Consider the following 17437-nt stretch of genomic DNA (forward strand, 5'->3'; position numbering starts at 1 on the left):
GAGTCTTGAGAAGTGGAGCCGTTGTTTTTTGTACTTCGTGTTGTCACAGTCGATCTGTTCGGTTTGCTGTCAGTTGTGTGTGAGTTTTTTTAACTGCTGGTGTACAATTAAACACAAATCAGTGCCATGGTCCAACGACGAGAGCCTCAAAGTGCCTAACAAGAATATCTTGGTTAAATCACATAAGCATTTCCGCAAATTACCAAAGTCCTCTCCCTTTGCCTCTCGGTCATGAGCACATCTCTGAGAAGGTGCTGAAAGCTTTTAAGGAGCAAAGAATCAAAGGGTGAATGGAGGAGTCGGGCTCTCTAGAGCTTCACAGTCTGTTTTATTTCATGATGCAATTCCTCCTCAAGTGCAAGAAAAATTGTGTAGATCATAATTCTGACTTTGAAGAAACAAGTGTCTGTTTTTACTTCCCAAAAAGACAGAAGTTGGAAAGGCGAAGGGTTTAGAGAGCCAAGCCCCCCCACGTCCAGCTCAGGAAACTCCAGGCCCTCTGCTCTTCCTCTGCGCTGACGGCACTTAATCACACTCGCGGCGCTGTAATGGACTTCACAGGCGCTCACGCCTCGGCCTCATCCCTTCCTCCTCATTCTCCTCCTCCTCCTCGTCCTCCTCCCTCCTCCTCCGCCGGTCCGCCGGTCTGCTCTCCTCTGTCAGAGTGATGTAGGGTCACGAGAATGGGGAAACACCTTCCAAGGAGAAAACACACACATGCACTTCCACCACACACACACGCAGATCTCCTCGCTGAGTGTTGAGCGGTGACATACAGCGTTTTCTGCAGGAGGCGAACTTGGATAGCAAAACTTCTCCAACCAGAAGGTAAGACGTGCAAAATGTTTTATGTTTCTGGTTATAGAGAGGTCTAATATCTTTGTTTTGAGAAGAGATTGTGTTTATTTTCACTTCCTGCTTGTAATTTAGATTCGGTTTCCAGTTTGGCTCTCAGGCCTTTCCTCTAAAACTCTTTTTTTTTTCATAATTAAGGGTTACCAAGTGTAGTAGCAGCAGACTGCTGCACAGAGAGAGGATCAATCCCCAGCTCCAGCATTCCTGTCCATATAAAATCTCTCAACCCCGACACTATGGAAAACAGTAATTTAAGTTCAAAATTTAGAAAGCTATGTAGCTTAAATCTATATTTTAAAATTCATGCATCTCTGATGGGAAATATTCTTTTTTTGGTCTTGTAGCCTGAGAGGAAAATCTCAGCCAGTTTATCTTTTTCTATGCTACTTCTGTTGCCCAAAACAGTCCTGTCATTATTGCTGAGGATCCAGTTTCTCCCAGTGTGAAACCAAGGGATAGCAGTTGTAACATGTGATCCCCCCGCTGACGTCAGTCTGGAGGCTTCACTGTAAAAGAGGCAAATAACTTTGGGGGGGTGGCTGCATCTAAAGGAGCTTTATTTCCTCCCAGCACTGTAAATTCTTTAGTAGATAGATACTACATCCTCATCCGCACACTGTCATGTTCATCTCTGGAGGCTCGTCGGCTCGTCGGCTCAGATGAAGGCAGTGAGACACAAATCTTTCCTCCTGCCTGCGGCGAGTCGTCACGTTCACACACAGGCCTCTGTTTGTTGCCTCGAATACAGCGAGGAACCAAAAATGTAACAGTGTGAGCATTTAACCTTTCATTGACATTATCTGGAGGCATGACATCGGCTTTTAGTCGTTAGTTTCCTCACAGATCCACAGTTGTATGTGTTGTTTGTTCTGTATGTGATGAAAGTAAAGCCAAAATCAACTACATTTTTCCTTTACCCCTAAGCTTAAGACATCTATATATGTTTAAAATACTGATTCCTCTATATTGATTCCCTTAATGTATAGATTTATTGTATGGGCTATGGGTTTTCCAGGAAATTGAGAGAAATGAATGACGTCATGTTATCGTGCATAATGATGCTGCTGATTATTGAGGTCAATTAGATCTGTGTCACTCGTTTAATGAACAAACTAAGGGTGGGGATCTTTTACTATCTCACGATTAGATTAGATTCAGATTTTTGGGGCTACGATTCGATTCAAAATCAATTTTCGATTCAAAACGATTCGATTCATAATGATTTCTGCTTCAGTCTATCGGTGTGCAAAGGATCCTCATGATCTACTCCAGTCTGCTTTGCAAGACAGAATGACTAAAGTGCCTTTTTCACATTTATTGAGTTTTAAACATGTATCGATGCTTAGATGGAATTGTTGAAACTGTTGCATAAAAGCAATATCACATATTGCTTAAGTAACAAAATTAAAAGTGCCTCTTTATTTAAAAAAAAAACAAAGTTAAACATGTTGCCTTTTAAATTCTAAGGAAATGGAGGCCGACAGCCAGCAGATTTGTTTCGCTTTTTTATTTTTTAAGATTGATTTTGGGACATTTTATACAGATTCTGAATCGTATCAAATGAGAATTGTGATTCTAGAACAAACTGTTCCAATAACAGAAACGATTGGTTTGTGATTTGGGGACGAGACGTTCATGCTGCGTTTATAAGTCGCTGACGACATGAGTCACAGATACAGAGCAAAATGAAAATCCATTGTGTTGAACTGTGTTTTGTAACTGTGGTGAGAAGTATGACATCATCTTCTGTAGTAGACCTCCTCTGGGACTTGTTATCAGTTCAAAGATAATATTAATAAGCAGTTCTCATACAATTAGAAAAAGATGTGTTATAGATGGTAAAACAATATTAAAGATCCCTAAAACCATTTCTGTATGTATTTATATTTTTGATTAAAAACAAACTTTACTTCTGTTACTTCTCATGTCTTTAACTGACATATATAGTAAATAATGGACTCTCCGCCTTCAGCAGGTCAATGTAAAAACAAACTGCACCCACGTCACCACCGTGCAGCGCAGTTAAAGAAATCAGTCTCACAAACAGAACATGTGGTGTTTTGTTGTGTTGAGAGCGTTTCTATTTTTAAGTTTCTATCGTTCATCTTGGTTTGGTCGTATTTGTCTCCCACTCACCTGCCTTAAATGTAAAAACCCAAGAATAGCCCACGTGCATCTTCTTCCAGCCTCGTGCTTCTTTTCAAACAGCTCACCTCATGATTTATTGCCCCCACCTGCCCCACTGTTTAACTTAAGATTAGATCACAGCCCCGGCCGTCAGCCACGTACGGCTCTGCTCTTTCTAAGCCCCTCACTCAATATCTTAGCAAAATATCAAAATATGCCAGTGCAGGTTTAGACAGTGATAACTAATAGTATCTGTCGGTGCTGAAGCCAGGGGCAGAGAGAGGGGCCGTCCACACAAACCAACGCCAGCGGTCCATTAGCACAGAATGCTAACAGTCGGCCCGACTCTGGGAAATCTCAGGACATTGTCAAGGTCCGGGGCCGACCGCCTGACCGACCCGGGACAAGAAGCTCCTAAATCCATTTCTGTGTGTGTGTGTGTGTGTGTGTGTGTGTGTGTGTGTCAAAGGTAAACACAGTTCAAAGAAAACATTAGAAGCCAAATGAAGATAAGCGATAAACATGTTTTCGATTAATGTCAAGATGTATGTTTGGACTCCTGGCAGTGTCTAATCGCTCGGTGAGTCCGCTGGCAGGGCGGCCTGCAGTGTGTCACTCCCTCCCTGGTTATTATGACTAACTCCCAACAATGTGAACATTCATTTAATGCCACTCATAACCTGGAGAGACACGGGGAACGGTGCCAACTCAAAGCTGTTTTGTTTAACACATGTACACCTTTCGCCTGCTGCATGTTTTTAATCTGAAGTAAATGTGTATTTCGCTCCTTCCTTAAAAGTCTTGTAGGTGCGAGAAATGGGACCCACAATCCTCCTCTCCTGAACGCTCCTGGAAGCAGAGGAGGAATCTGAGAGAAACAGTAGGAGAAGAATTCCCCGTCACCTGACTTATGGAGCTTTAACATGGGATGAGCTGCTGACATCAGTGAGTCAAGGTACTGTCTTTATCATCTGCTCGGTTATGAAACTTTCTTTATCCATCACAAAGGCTGTCATAAAAGAAGCCACAGAAAGCATCGAAAGCGAAGAATAGTCCCTTTCAATATTCCAATAAAGCAGTGATCACATTGGATGCACTCATTAACACACTGCATCATCTGTTCAGCTCTTTGTCGGGTCACAGACAGAAACACGTCTCCTTCCCTGACGGGCTTAAGTTGGCTTTTTTTTTTTTTAATTGTGGTTTTGTATTTGGAGCGTTTCTGGGGACGCTCCAAATTAAACACGCCTCAGTTTCAGTAAGCAACACACATGTCAGAGGGAAACGAGAAACTCTCTCTAGAGGAACATATCTGTTTACCTGGTGAATTTAAAGGATCACTTTATCCATTTTTTTTTTACACAAAGATCAGTTTCAGGTATTTAATGTTCCTCTGCAGCTCTGACAAGTCCAAGTAAAATATGCCTGAGCTCTGTAAAGCACCCTTCAGATGTAGTGCTACTTGAGTTGTGTTATCACAACAACACAGTTACCACTACATTCCTTAAATTTCTCACTTTCTGCCGAAACAAGATGAGATGAGGCGACATTCCCACCACGTTAATATCTCCTCTTCTCAGTCTGAAGGCGACCAGGGTTTATGGCCATAATAGAAAAACAAAATCAACTTATGTAACTTAAACAGTGAAACTGAAGCGTCAAATGAGCTTTAGCTAAACTATATACACTCATATCCAGAAATCTTGACAGGATTCTTGTGTATTTCACAAAAAAATAATAATTTATCACAGGAAGACAACAACCCGCCGGTACAGGACACAACTGAGCTTTTTTTTCTAGTATTTAGTAGCGATCTTCTTCTACGTCATCAGTTTGCGCTGCCGCCTAGTGATGGGTGTAATACATACATACATTGCTTTCCATTTAATTCACAGGTAAGTAAGATCAGCTCTCTTTCCAAACAGGTCCCACAAATGCATTTTTCCATCAAACAAAGACTGTAGATGTTCTCCCCTGTGTTTACCATGTGTCATGTTGTCAGTTGATACTGGTTCTCTAACACTTGTCTTCACTGCATTGTCAGTAACTCTGTATTTTATTGTGTGGTTGGTGAAAACGCATCATGAAACTATAACTTTATGTGGACAAGATTAATGATGAGTGTTTCAGTGGACTCATAATGCAGGTGGACTTGAGTCAAACCTGTTCCAGCCCTGCCACCAGTTCAGACCATATAAAGTGAGGGCATCGCTAAGTGTTAGTATTTTATGCTATATCAGCTCTTCTCCTCCTCCTCCTCCTCCTCCTCTCACTCCTCACTTTTCCTGTCACTAACTGTCTTTACATAAACTCACTCAAACACTTTGGGTCTGGTTTGACGCACAAACTTATAAATAAAGGTTGTTCGTATCTGTCAGCCTTCCAGGAACACTTCTGCTGCCTGTTTACACGTTTCCTTTCTCATCCAGCACCCCTCTAAAGGAACTTCCTGTTTATGGCCAGCTGTGGCCCACTGTATCCTGGCTGAGCCCCCGATCAGATACCGGCCCCCGAGCTTCGACCTCTAACCCTGGAGGGGCGAAGGGTAAGAAAATGCGGTACACCACCCTCTTGGCCCTGCTGACCGGGGTCATGCTGTACCTGGTGATGGGAGCGCTTGTTTTCAGCACCCTGGAGCTTCCCAAGGAGAACTCGGCGTACGAAGACCTGCTCAAAGCCAAGCAAAACTTCCTGGATAACAACTCCTGTGTCACCGAGCTGGACTTCCACAACCTCGTGAAGGTAGAAATCTCATTACGTAATCCCACTCAAACACTTAAACACTGGGTACAAGTGTGAAATATTACACAATTTCCTTTTAGGTGAAACTTGACAGGAGACACAACACACACTCATGTCCATTTTAAGGCACAGTATGGTAGCTTCCCAAAAAACAGCCCTGTAATTATCAGTCTGACGTGGTACAGATGTTGCATCGCCAGTAAAACACTGGGACATACCGTGTTTGGTCAGATACGATGTATGCCAACATGTTCCTTGTCATGTTTGATTTGCAACAAGTGAAAATTACCTTACTGTAAGTATGCAAATAACGTTTATTTATACAGAGACACTTGAGAGCATTTTTATTTTATAAAGCAAAGTTGTCTGTCAAACAGACTTACTGGGGAAAATTAAGACTGGTCCCAGTTATTACAGAACATTATCCCTCCACATTGACCCAACACACTCTCAGTATTTGCAAATAGTCAAGTGCCTACTTGTGCAGCACATTTCCGGTAATTGCCACAAAGCCCATTGACAAAGTGACCATTAAGATTGTACTTGGAAGTTTATCAGACATCATTTGTTGATAAGAACATCCTGTCACTCTTACTAATACAAATATTTTGGTACATTTGTTGGAACTAATAAGTATCATCAGCCATAAATTACACCCTCAGGAACTGATACGACTCATGCAATGAAAAATTCAAATTATACAAAAAGAAGAAAAGGGGTGTTTGTTCTGAATAAATAATATTGCTGGTGAATCTAACATGTCATACATGTAGTACCGTAATAATAACTCATAGTTAATACCTTTATTTACACAACACCTTTAAAAACAAGGAACCACAAAGTGCAGAAACCCACAAAACAATGACTGAGAGCCCAAGCAACACAGGCAACCTGAGACCCAGCCGACATAAACTGAGGCCAGGAGGACCACAGTAGGATGTAAGATGATGTAAGCCGATAGAAATAATGAATATGAGCTATAAACAACACAAAGCACAGGATGAGAGTGAAAATGACGCCATAAAAGATAAAAGTAGTAAGACACAGTTAAGAGCAGTTTAATAAAACAGGGCAATAAAATAAGAAATAATGGATGAAATGAAAAATAAAAACGGATGAAAACCTTGTCTGGAAACAAGCAGCTCATAGGGGCGCTGCTGCTGCTGCTGCTGCTGCTGCTGCTGCTGCTGCTGCTGTGGTAACTGATGAAAAGTTGATCTTGACTCTAAACTGCTGCAGCTAAAAGTTTTTCTTTTGCTACATTTTTGTCAGATTTTACGTTGAGTCAAATACAACGTGTTGTGAAATACGGACACAGGAGTAACACACGAAGTAGAAATAAACAAATAAAGTCAAGCAGATACAAGTCAAAGCAGGAATCTCCACTTACTAAATAAGCCCCCTCCCCCCCTCCTGCAGCGCGTGATGTTGGCCGTGGACGCCGGCCTGGACGTGAGCAGCCTCCCCACCAACTTCACCAGCCGCTGGGACTTTGCATCGGCCTTCTTCTTCTGTGGTACCATCATTACCACCATCGGTAGGTGACTAGTTCATTTCATAAGGCACTTTATAACATTGTTTTTTTTTAAGGGATAGTTCACCCAAAATTCAAATTTCACTCATTATCTACTCACCCTCATGTCGACTAGGGGCTGGGAGAAGTTTCAGAGTCCTCCGTGCCTTCTCTGAGTTACAGGGGGTCTCGGCGTAGCAGTATTTGTCCATATAATGATTGCGAATGGATACCACATTTCTTTTTTTTTTTTAAGTATATTTTTTGGCTTTTCATGCCTTTATTAGATAGGACAGTTCAGAGTGTGACAGGAAATGGGAGGCAGAGAGGGGGGGAATGACACGCAGGATAGGGCCGTCCGATGCGGGACTTGAACCGGGGCCGCCTGCAGCGAGGACTATTGCCTCTACACATGGGGCAGGTGCTCTACCAACTGAGCTAAACACCGCCCCTGGATACCGTCCCTCTTGTATTGAAGCCCCGACATGAGAAATTGTTCCGAAAAAAATTTAAAAAGTCTATATTTTAAGGTTGTTTGTAGCGGAAGCTCCCAGTGTCTCAGTTCACTGCTCTTCCTGTGTCAAATCTTGCGTGATTTGCACTGACCGGCGGAACAATTTCTCATGTCGGGGCTTCAATACAAGAGGGACATTACAGACGAGCACTATGGAGGTATTTGGATGTTTTTTGGTGTGTCTTTTTGGACAAAGAAAAGTGAGCACCGTTCACAACCATTATATGGACAAATACTGCTGCACGGACCCCCCCGTAACTTAGTGAAGGCACAGCGGACTCTGAAACTTCTCCCAGCCCTTAGTCGACATGAGGGTGAGTAGATAATGAGTGAAGTTTGAATTTTGGGTGAACTATCCCTTTAATTTTGTGATCAAATCTTATTTCAAAACATTAAGAAAATCACACATAAAATATAAGGTAATTAAAAACAAAGCAAAAATAAAAGGAACAGGAAACTGGTAGACATCTATATGATCATGTTTTTGATCAATATACATAAAGTTGCTCTTTTGATTTCAATGCTTGCAACAATTTTATCTTCAAGTTAATTGATTTAGCTGAAAGGCCTTTGTGTTGTTTTTGTGTCGGATGAACAGGCTTCGGGAACCTGTCTCCGCGGACGTGGTACGGTCAGTTGTTCTGTGTGTGCTACGCCCTGGTGGGTATCCCCATGTTCGGCATCCTGCTGGCCGGAGTGGGTGACCACTTGGGCACGATGCTGCGGAGGGCGGTGGCCAAGATTGAGACGCTCTTCCTGGTGAGAATGGTCTGTCCTGCCCAGGAACCAAACCCCAGTGTGATTTACACCTGTCACAGTGTGAACGAGGCCTGGACCCTGTTTTTAGTTTACTGTCTTCTCAGCAGTCGATGATTCATGGTCAGATTTCTCCTCACTTAAAGGGATACTTCACCCAAAATCAATAATTCACCAATTTTCTACTCACCGTCATACCAAGGAAGGGTTTGGAGAACTTTCTGAGTCATCAAAACGCTTTTGGAGTTCCAGCGGGGGTCCGGCTGGCAACAGATTTTCATATAATGGCGGCGGATAGCGCTCACTTTTGAATCATCCAAAACACACACTATGAAACATCCACATACCTCCATACTGCTCGTCCGTACTGACCCAAGTGTCCTGAAGCTGCGACATGAAAATTAATTTGATCTCTGTTTTTAGTCTTGTTGTAGTATTAGCTCCCAGTGGCTACGCGAGATGCATGAGATTTTCTGCGAGATGTTCTTCTGTGTTTACATCATACATCCAGTGGTTTACAATGACGAACGAACATCTCGCAGAAAATCTCGTACATGTGCACAAACATCAACAGAGCCACTGGGAGCTACTGCTACAACAAGGCTAAAAACAGAAATCAAATTACAACAACAGTTTTTTCATGTGGCGGCTTTAGGACACTTGGGTCAGTACGGACGAGCAGTATGGAGGTATGTGGATGTTTCATAGTGTGTGTTTTGGACGATTCAAAAGTGAACTCTATCCGCCGCCATTATATGAAAATCCGTTGCCAGCCGGACCCCCCCTGGAAAGCGTTTTGATAACTCTGAAAGTTCTCCAAACCCTTCCTTGGCATGACGGTGAGTAGATGATTGGTGAATTATCGATTTTGGGTGAAGTATGTATCCATTTAATGTTCAGCCTGAGTCAAGCTCTTAAAGCTTCAGTTGGTAAGTTGATGAAAGTGAAAGTAAACTCCGTGATTTCAAGACAATACACCTCTATGAACCTCTGCCAATTTCGGCAAATACGATTACAGGCTGTAGGTGGAGCCAGAGGAGCTGGATTTTGTCCTTAATTACTCATTTACTGTAATGTCTGACCATCAGAATATAGTGACAGTTCCAGCAAATATGACTGAATAATTGCTACCAACTGAACCTTTAAGTCTTGATGGTGTAAATGCGTGTTTGGCTTTGTGTAGTCCTGAAGCTTATCAACAGAATTAGTGATTAATGTACGGTAAATGAAAAACACTAACCTCAGTAGCCACGAGTAGCTGTGAATAGAACTTTTGCAAGTGATAATTTATTTTAAAACTTCAACCAAAAAATATTTAATCAGCCTCACAAGAAGCTCATGTATACCTCTCAATTTCTTGTAATTATCAAATGTTTGTTCAAATTCAAAGCAGCGGGAAAAGCCAGTGAGGTGATTTTGTGATTATTTTGTCAAAGAAGCTTATTTAATGAAATTGTGGACTGATAGATATTGATAAAGGAATATAAAAATGACCAGCACATGATACATGAGACTTTAGAAATTTAGGAAAGCATAAAAAACTGTTTGTTGTAAGTAAATGACATACAGCAATAAATTGCACCACCAGTGTAAAACATGTAAAATGTGCAGCCATGACATGACACAGTTGTTGTTTCATCAAATTTATTCTTGGCCTCTTTGATTCTGTTTTGAAAGTTTTTACGTCATTATCGTTATTTATTATTAATACTTCCTCTGTCCTCGTTTTATTTCTCTCCCATAGAAACGTAAGGTCAGGCCGACCACTGTGCGTGTGATCTCCGCGGTGCTCTCCATCCTGATTGGCTGCCTCATCTTCCTCGCTGTGCCAACCGTCGTCTTTCAGAGAGTGGAGGACTGGACGTTTCTGGAGTCGCTCTACTTTGTCGTCATCACTCTCACCACCGTCGGCTTCGGAGACTACGTACCAGGTACTGACACACAAAAAGACTTTCCTTCATCAGAAGTTACTTCTACTCTCGTACTGTGTTTCGTGAATAAGGTGCCAGAGCAGTTTTTCGCCAAGCAGAGCTGCATTTCCCTCTAAAACAACTCTGTCTCGTAACGTCCTGTTATTATCTCATAGCGTGGTGAATGTGCAGGTCACAACTTGTCCACCAGAGCATTTTGGAGTTGTTGGGTTGTGTATTTGATGAGTTTGATGAGGGAAACCTAGAAATCCTACTAGCCTCCGTAGCGTAGCTCTGAGCAGCTCACGGCTCTGCTCCGCCGTTCTAAAAATAGCTTGCACCGACAATTAAATGTAACGAACCTACTGCTATGGCTATGGGAATTATGGCAATGGGCCAATTTGCCAAAATGTTGAACTGCCCCTTTAAATTCTGTATCTTTGTATTGATAACTCCCTCACACTCCTCTCCTCTGTGTCCAGGTGGAAGTCGTGAGGGCGGGTTGTTCTTCAAGCCCCTCGTGTGGCTGTGGATCGTGTTCGGTCTCGCCTACTTCGCCTCCATCCTCACCATGATCGGCAACTGGCTGCGGGTTCTGTCCAAACGGACCCGGGCTGAGGTGAGCGACGAACACCGCAGGGATTTATTTATTTTATTTATTTCGGACATGTTAATTGAATCAGACTTCATCGCACACAATTGCAGTTACACAATACAAGTATATGACCGAAATGGAAAACGGGAGAAGGATAAAGCTTATCAGGTCCCGCCCCGATTACCTTTCAGAATACATTAATTTCATCACAATTTTTCTTTATCTTACGTGATACAACAGCAGAGCTGCGGTCTAGACTCCAGACAACCAGTCCAGAATAACGTTAAACCCCTTTCTCTGGGTTTAAATCAATTTATAATAGTCTACAATAGAGTTTCGTATTTCTTTTTTAAAAGCCCACAAGATTCTTGATGTTTTAACCTCATCACGGATGTGACGTCAGAGACAAAAGCTGCTTCTGTTCTTGTTCTTCTCTGATGTGTTTCTCCGTCAGATGGAGGAGCTGCGGGCGCACGCCACCGACTGGACCCAGAACATCCAGAACATGTCCATGGACTTCCGGATCCCGAACCCTCTGGAGTTCAACGACCCTTTCCTCCTGCAGCGCCGGCGCTGGAAACGCAGCGAGCGTCGCCGCATGCGCCGCGGCGGCCAGTACACTCTGCGGTACTTGGCCCGGGGAGGGTCCGAGAACGGCCACCTGCCGAACCGCTGGGCCGGCCTCTCCAGCTCCATGAGCCGGCTGGAGGCCCACTCGTCCCTGGAGCGGGCGCCGCCGCCGGCCCAGCCCCGGGCGCGGGTCAGCGTGGCCGTGGCCGGGCTGAGGGAGGGTCTGCACGTGGAGGGGCGGTCCTTCCAGCACCTGCTGGCCCGCTCCTTCTCGCTGCCCGCGGCCCGCTCCACCTTGGAGCTGGACTCGGCGGGCGCGGCCGGGCAGGCCGGGTCTTTCTCCGGATCGGAGTCTCCTTACGACTCCAGGTCGGACGGCTCCTCCATCTCCTCGTCCTTCTTGGCGCTGCACCGCTTCCCGCCGCGCTGCGCCGTCAGCAGCGTGGAGCGGGGCGGGGCGGGGGCCGCGGGCGAGGACCCCGCCCCGCAGGACAGAGACAAACTGATCCCAGCAGAGAAGTGTGGATCTGCAGCGACCAGCAACCACAAATACACACACGCCTCTGATGTCACTTCTTCCCTCGCCGCCGCCGCCGCCACGCTCTTCCCTCCCCCTCCCCCTCGCCCCACCATCGTCCTCCCCTCGCCGCCCCTCAACAGCGCCTCCTCCGCCAGCTGCCAGCTGCTGGACTTCTTCGGGGAGAACCTGGCGTACATCGACGAGTCCTCGGACACGCTGAGCGACCGCGGTCAGGCGGCGGCGAGCGAGGAGCGGAGGCCGCGGCGGCCCAGGAAGCCCAAGAGGAAGAGCATGAAAAAGCAGCTGGCGCACAGGTGGAGCCCCCTGCAGGTGAGGAGGCTCAACAGTGACATACTCCCACCGTCCAATCCCCCGACGCCGCCGCCGCCTCCAGACTCCTCGCTCTCAGACCTGCAGTCCGAGAAGCAGCAGACAGACTCGGCTCCCGCCCTCTGACGACCGCCACGCTCACAAAGCTCAACGCTGTTTGACGTTCACACACACACACACACACACACACACAGCAAACCTAAACCTCACCAAACAAGTCAGGTATTTATGGTGAGCCGCCCACGGATGTCGCTTTGTTGCTTAGACGTTTTGCTCAGGACGTGACTCCTCTTTAAGTCGACTGCACAATAGATGAGTTTCAACTGCAGAGACGTCAACGTGAACAAAGCGTGCGTGGCTTAATGAACGCTCCATCACCGCGGCTGCCAGCAGCTTTTGAAATAAAAGGATTTATACTTCACTTTGACACCGACAGCACCTGGTCAGGAGCTTTACAGGTTGATCCAGGACTCAGTGAGTCACGTCATTATCCAACATCAGCAGACATAATTATCCACTTTGTTCTTCTGCCGCTGAGCTCAGTTGATTCTCGGCAGACGTATTCATCACTGGATGTCAGGGTTACGCCGGCTTTGTGAGGCTCACTTCTTGGCGATTGACCTAAGAGCTTTAAATCGAGTGCAGGGTTTCCCACGGTGTTTCCTCCTTTGCTCGAAACACAACCACTTCTGCTGACGTCAGAGGAATAATGCACTTTTTAGGAAATTTAAAATGAAAAGGGAAAAAGAATAGGGAAAGAGAGTAAAGGATTTAATTTACACAGCTAACGCCACATACTTCATAATAAGTGCCTTCAAGTGTTAGTGTCAACAACAGTACATCAGCACCACAGTGTGGAAACAGAACAAGTCCTGACTATTGAAAACTCAACATTAACAGTTGTTTAACGGATAAAACAGGTGATGAACGACTTCCCTTAAATGTTATTTGATCTGCTGCTTCATTAAAATGGCTCTTGAATGTTTTTAAGTGTTAAAAAGGGTAAGAAAAAAACAAACAGTCCACTGCTTTGTGTTAAAACGTTTGTGCTGCAGCATCTCTGTGTGCTCACCTTGGCTCTAAGTGGTCGGAGAACCGTTAAAGCAGAGCCGAGGTTATTTTTGAGTTTGTGGTGTTCAACATCTGTACGATCAAATGGCCTCAAGTCTCTCCTCCTCTTGGCTCACACTGTTTTTTAAAATTATTTTTAAAGACTCAACTGCTTTGCCTCACAAATCACCGTGCAGGTTTTTCAACTTGCGTCCACGCCTCTCAACTGCTGTTTGTCCTAAGCTGAACTCTGGTAGTTTCCTCATATAAAGTCTTACAGTGACACATTAAAGTGATTGTTATCTGTCCTCACAACACACACACTGTTATTTCACACTGTCAGGGCTCCTACTGTGCAGATGCATTTGTGTTTTTTGTCTTCTAAATATCATTATAACCAATCTCCTAAAGGGTCTGTGAGGAGTTATAACCACTATTTTAGAGGATGTGGAGCATCTGATGTGTTCACATGCAACTTGGACAACACAATACACATTTAAGAAAAAAAATAAGCTTTTCAAATGTTTTACAAGGAACGTTTGATTGACTTCAGGGATACACACAGTGCCTTTTGTCTTTTGCCTTAAAAAATTGCCAGATGGCATCTTTAAAGGTTCAACATTTTGGCAAATTGGCCCATTGCCATAATCCCTAATAGTCATAGCAATAGGTTCGCTACCTTTAATTGTCGGTGCAAGCTATTTTTAGAACGGCGGAGCAGAGCCGCGAGCTGCTCAGAGCTACGCTACGGAGGCTCATGGGATTTCTTGGTTTCCCAAACTCATCACGGTGGCACGGTGGCACAGTGGTTAGCACTGTTGCCTCACAGCAAGAAGGTCCTGGGTTCGAATCCCGGGCCGCCCAGGGCCTTTCTGTGTGGAGTTTGCATGTTCTCCCCGTGTCTGCGTGGGTTTCCTCCGGGTGCTCCGGTTTCCCCCACCACTAAAAACATGCCAGCTAGGTTGATCCTCCAGTCAGTGCCCCTGACCAAAGGCACTGGCTCATAATCTGGAGTTGGTCCCCGGGCGCTGCACCGCGGCTGCCCACTGCTCCTCAGGGATGGGTTAAATGCAGAGAAAGAATTTCACTGTACTAGCTGTATATGTGACAAATAAAGTACCTTTACCTTTAAATGCACAATCCAACAACTCCACAACGCTCTGGTGGACAAGTTGTGACCTGCACATTCACCACGCTATGAGATAATAACAGAACGTTACGAGACAGAGTTGTTTTTGAGATAAATTAATGCAAAACCGCTGATCTGCGTTCCCATCAAGGGCAGTTTTCCAGCAAGCAGTCTCTGCATTTGCCTTGAAAACGACTCTGTCTCGTAACGTCCTGTTATTATCTCTGGTGAATGTGCAGGTCACAACTTGTTCACAAAAGTGTTTTGGAGTTGTTGTATTGTGTATTTGATGAGTTTGATGAGGGAAACCAACAAATCCCATTAGCCTCCGTAGCGTAGCTCTGAGCAGCTCGCGGCTCTGCTCCGCCGTTCTAAAAATAGCTTGCACCGACAATTAAAGGTAATGAACCGACTCCTAAAACTATAGGGATTATGGCAATGGGCCAATTTGCCAAAATGTTGAACTATTCCTTTAAATTGTGCAATATGAAGTGATGTCAACCCAGTTTCACACTGCATTTTATTTTTGGTCTGTTTATTATTGAGTTCATGCTGGAAAAACTAACAAAATTCAGTAAATGCGAAACCGTTAGTTTGGTGAGACATTTTCAGAAAGTTCTTTGGATCTTTAATCTGCATTTTAAAGAGGTTTTTTGATGCCATTTTCTTTCCTTATCATATTACGGTAACATACTGTATGTCCATTTCTTGGATACTAACCCCAGTTAGAGTAAAGTAAAGTTAGTCTGTTGCAATGACCTGGTCCCTGAACTCTGAAAGGCCTGAATGAACCCGGCTCTTGGTGGCTGTGGGATAAACAGCCAGTTCCTGCTTACTCAGGACCAGGAGCTACTACATGAGGCTGTCGTGGCATTGTGCCCTTCGCCAGCGCCAAAATAAGTAACTGACTGAATCCACACTCAAACTCAGGCTCCCACATATTTTGTAATTTGTTGACAGAGGGCTGGAAGAAGAAGGATATTCACATGGCACTGACCTGCTGCGCTGACCACGGCCCATCAGCAATAAAGTCATTATATAAGAAGTCCGATCCGTGACCGATACGAGGGGTGTTTCTCCTCTTTCTGTGTGTTTCTTTCAATTCTTGTTTGTAAGTAATAAAAAAAAGAAGGTGGAGAGTCAGGACGTTTGAATTGTGTCTCACCGATCAGTTTCAGATTGAATTCATGGCCTTAAGGTTTTAATTAAATTTCACATAAGGAACAATGTAAGTCCCACATTTACAACATTTAGAGCTGAAGCTGTTTTCTAGATGTCTGTCTGCTGCCTTAATTCAACACACACGTTTGCTTTGTTAATCTATATTAACTCAATGTCAGTTTTTTCAACATTTTAGTGTTAAATCTAAACCCTTGTTCTAAATGATACTCACATGCACTATCCAAAGTGTAAATCTAAGTGTCACACTCTTAGTACATTTACAAAGTACATTTACTCAAGTATTGTTCATTACTTTGTCCTAAGTGAGAATTAATCATATTCTTTTATTTGTATGCATTTTAAACTTTATCTCCACTAGAGGTAAACCTTGTACCTTTTTAATCGGCTACATTTATTTACGTAATAACTTAAGCTACTTCTCACATTTCGACTTTTCGCATGCAGAACACATGAAGTGAAGATGTGCTGTTAGTTTTTAAATCAATTTAGCTGCTATATTTACTTTAATTGAACCTGACTGATTTCAATTTACAAAGCAGAAAGTAAAGATGCAGACCTGTGGCCTCAATGACAGCATTAGAAGATTAATATATAATGAAAACAATCATTAGTTACATTCTTGCTTAATAATATAATATAATAAAATATCAGCTCCTCTTCAACCAGCAACAACAGTAAAATGCTTCCACGCTAAGGTTTGAGTTATGATAATATAACACATTTAAGCGTAACAGTTACAGGAAACATTGGTTGTACTTTTCATAGTGAAATTGTATTTATGAGCTGTTATTTAAACATGAAGGGTTTTCACTTGTAAAACAGCATTTCTACAGTTTTATTACTTCCACTCACGTCTGAATGTTTATTTCACTACTGATGAGTTCATTTCCTCTTTTATACCAAACATGTGGCCAATCTCACATGGGATTACAACACACCACTGTCTATTTAACAAAGAAAATATAACAATGTGCTTGAAAAGCAAAATAAAGAAATAAAACACCACAATCCTGTCCAAGGGCTTTTCTCTTTTCTTTTTTTTCTTTACAAGAAGCAGTAAAACATCAGATGTAACATTTGAATTTAGGACAGGATTTTAAAACAGTACATCAAGTATTTTTGATTTAACACTTATACTGAGCTTATATGTTTGACAATACGTTAATAAATGTAATTGTAAGTTTCAGAACGTCTTTTTTTCAAGGTAAAAGTCGAGACATTGCTTGTTAGCTTGAGCTGGTGCACACTGTGATTACTGTTACACATTGTCATTATTGTCATACACACATTGTCATATTGAGATTTCATTTTGATTAATAGTTTAGACCTAATTTGAACTTCACAAACTTAACAGGGTGTTTAGGAGTAAACACACTAAGTAGCCACTTTTTAGTTACACTTGTATGATATAATGCAATGCAATACATCATTCTGTTTTACATTTTACGTTAATGCCATTGATACAATAATATTTTGTTTTCCAATATACACTAATAAAGAAAGAACATACAATAATAACAGTATTGTTGAAACCATTAGAGATTTTATTCTGTTTTGACATTGAGATCATTGATGCCCCACCTATGTTGGTAAATATGAGACACAACAAAGACAGAAACCAGTATAACACAGACCAGTGGAGCA

At 43.2% G+C, this 17437-nt stretch overlaps 1 protein-coding gene across 3 annotated transcripts; it reads left to right on the forward strand.

Annotated features, from left to right (window-relative positions):
- The first annotated feature begins 687 nt into the window (after positions 1-687).
- Positions 688-13150, forward strand: kcnk4a (potassium channel, subfamily K, member 4a). 3 transcript variants are annotated; one of them, XM_085789608.1, is made up of 8 exons: positions 688-835; positions 3790-3937; positions 5412-5724; positions 7144-7261; positions 8350-8519; positions 10252-10438; positions 10900-11036; positions 11467-12669. In XM_085789608.1, the coding sequence occupies exons 3-8, from the start codon at positions 5536-5538 to the stop codon at positions 12556-12558; spliced, it is 1893 nt and encodes a 630-aa protein (XP_085645734.1). In that variant the 5' UTR covers positions 688-835; positions 3790-3937; positions 5412-5535; the 3' UTR covers positions 12559-12669. The 3 variants fall into 3 exon arrangements, with proteins under 3 accessions (XP_085645734.1, XP_085645733.1, XP_085645736.1); XM_085789607.1 differs by having other exon boundaries at positions 703-828; positions 3782-3937; positions 11467-13150; XM_085789610.1 differs by having other exon boundaries at positions 703-828; positions 3782-3937; positions 8350-8510; positions 11467-13150.
- Positions 13151-17437: the final 4287 nt, after the last annotated feature.

This window comes from Trachurus japonicus, chromosome 10 (genome assembly GCF_045865225.1).
Source record: "Trachurus japonicus isolate A0001 chromosome 10, Traja_1.0".
In the NCBI taxonomy this organism is placed as follows: domain Eukaryota; kingdom Metazoa; phylum Chordata; class Actinopteri; order Carangiformes; family Carangidae; genus Trachurus; species Trachurus japonicus.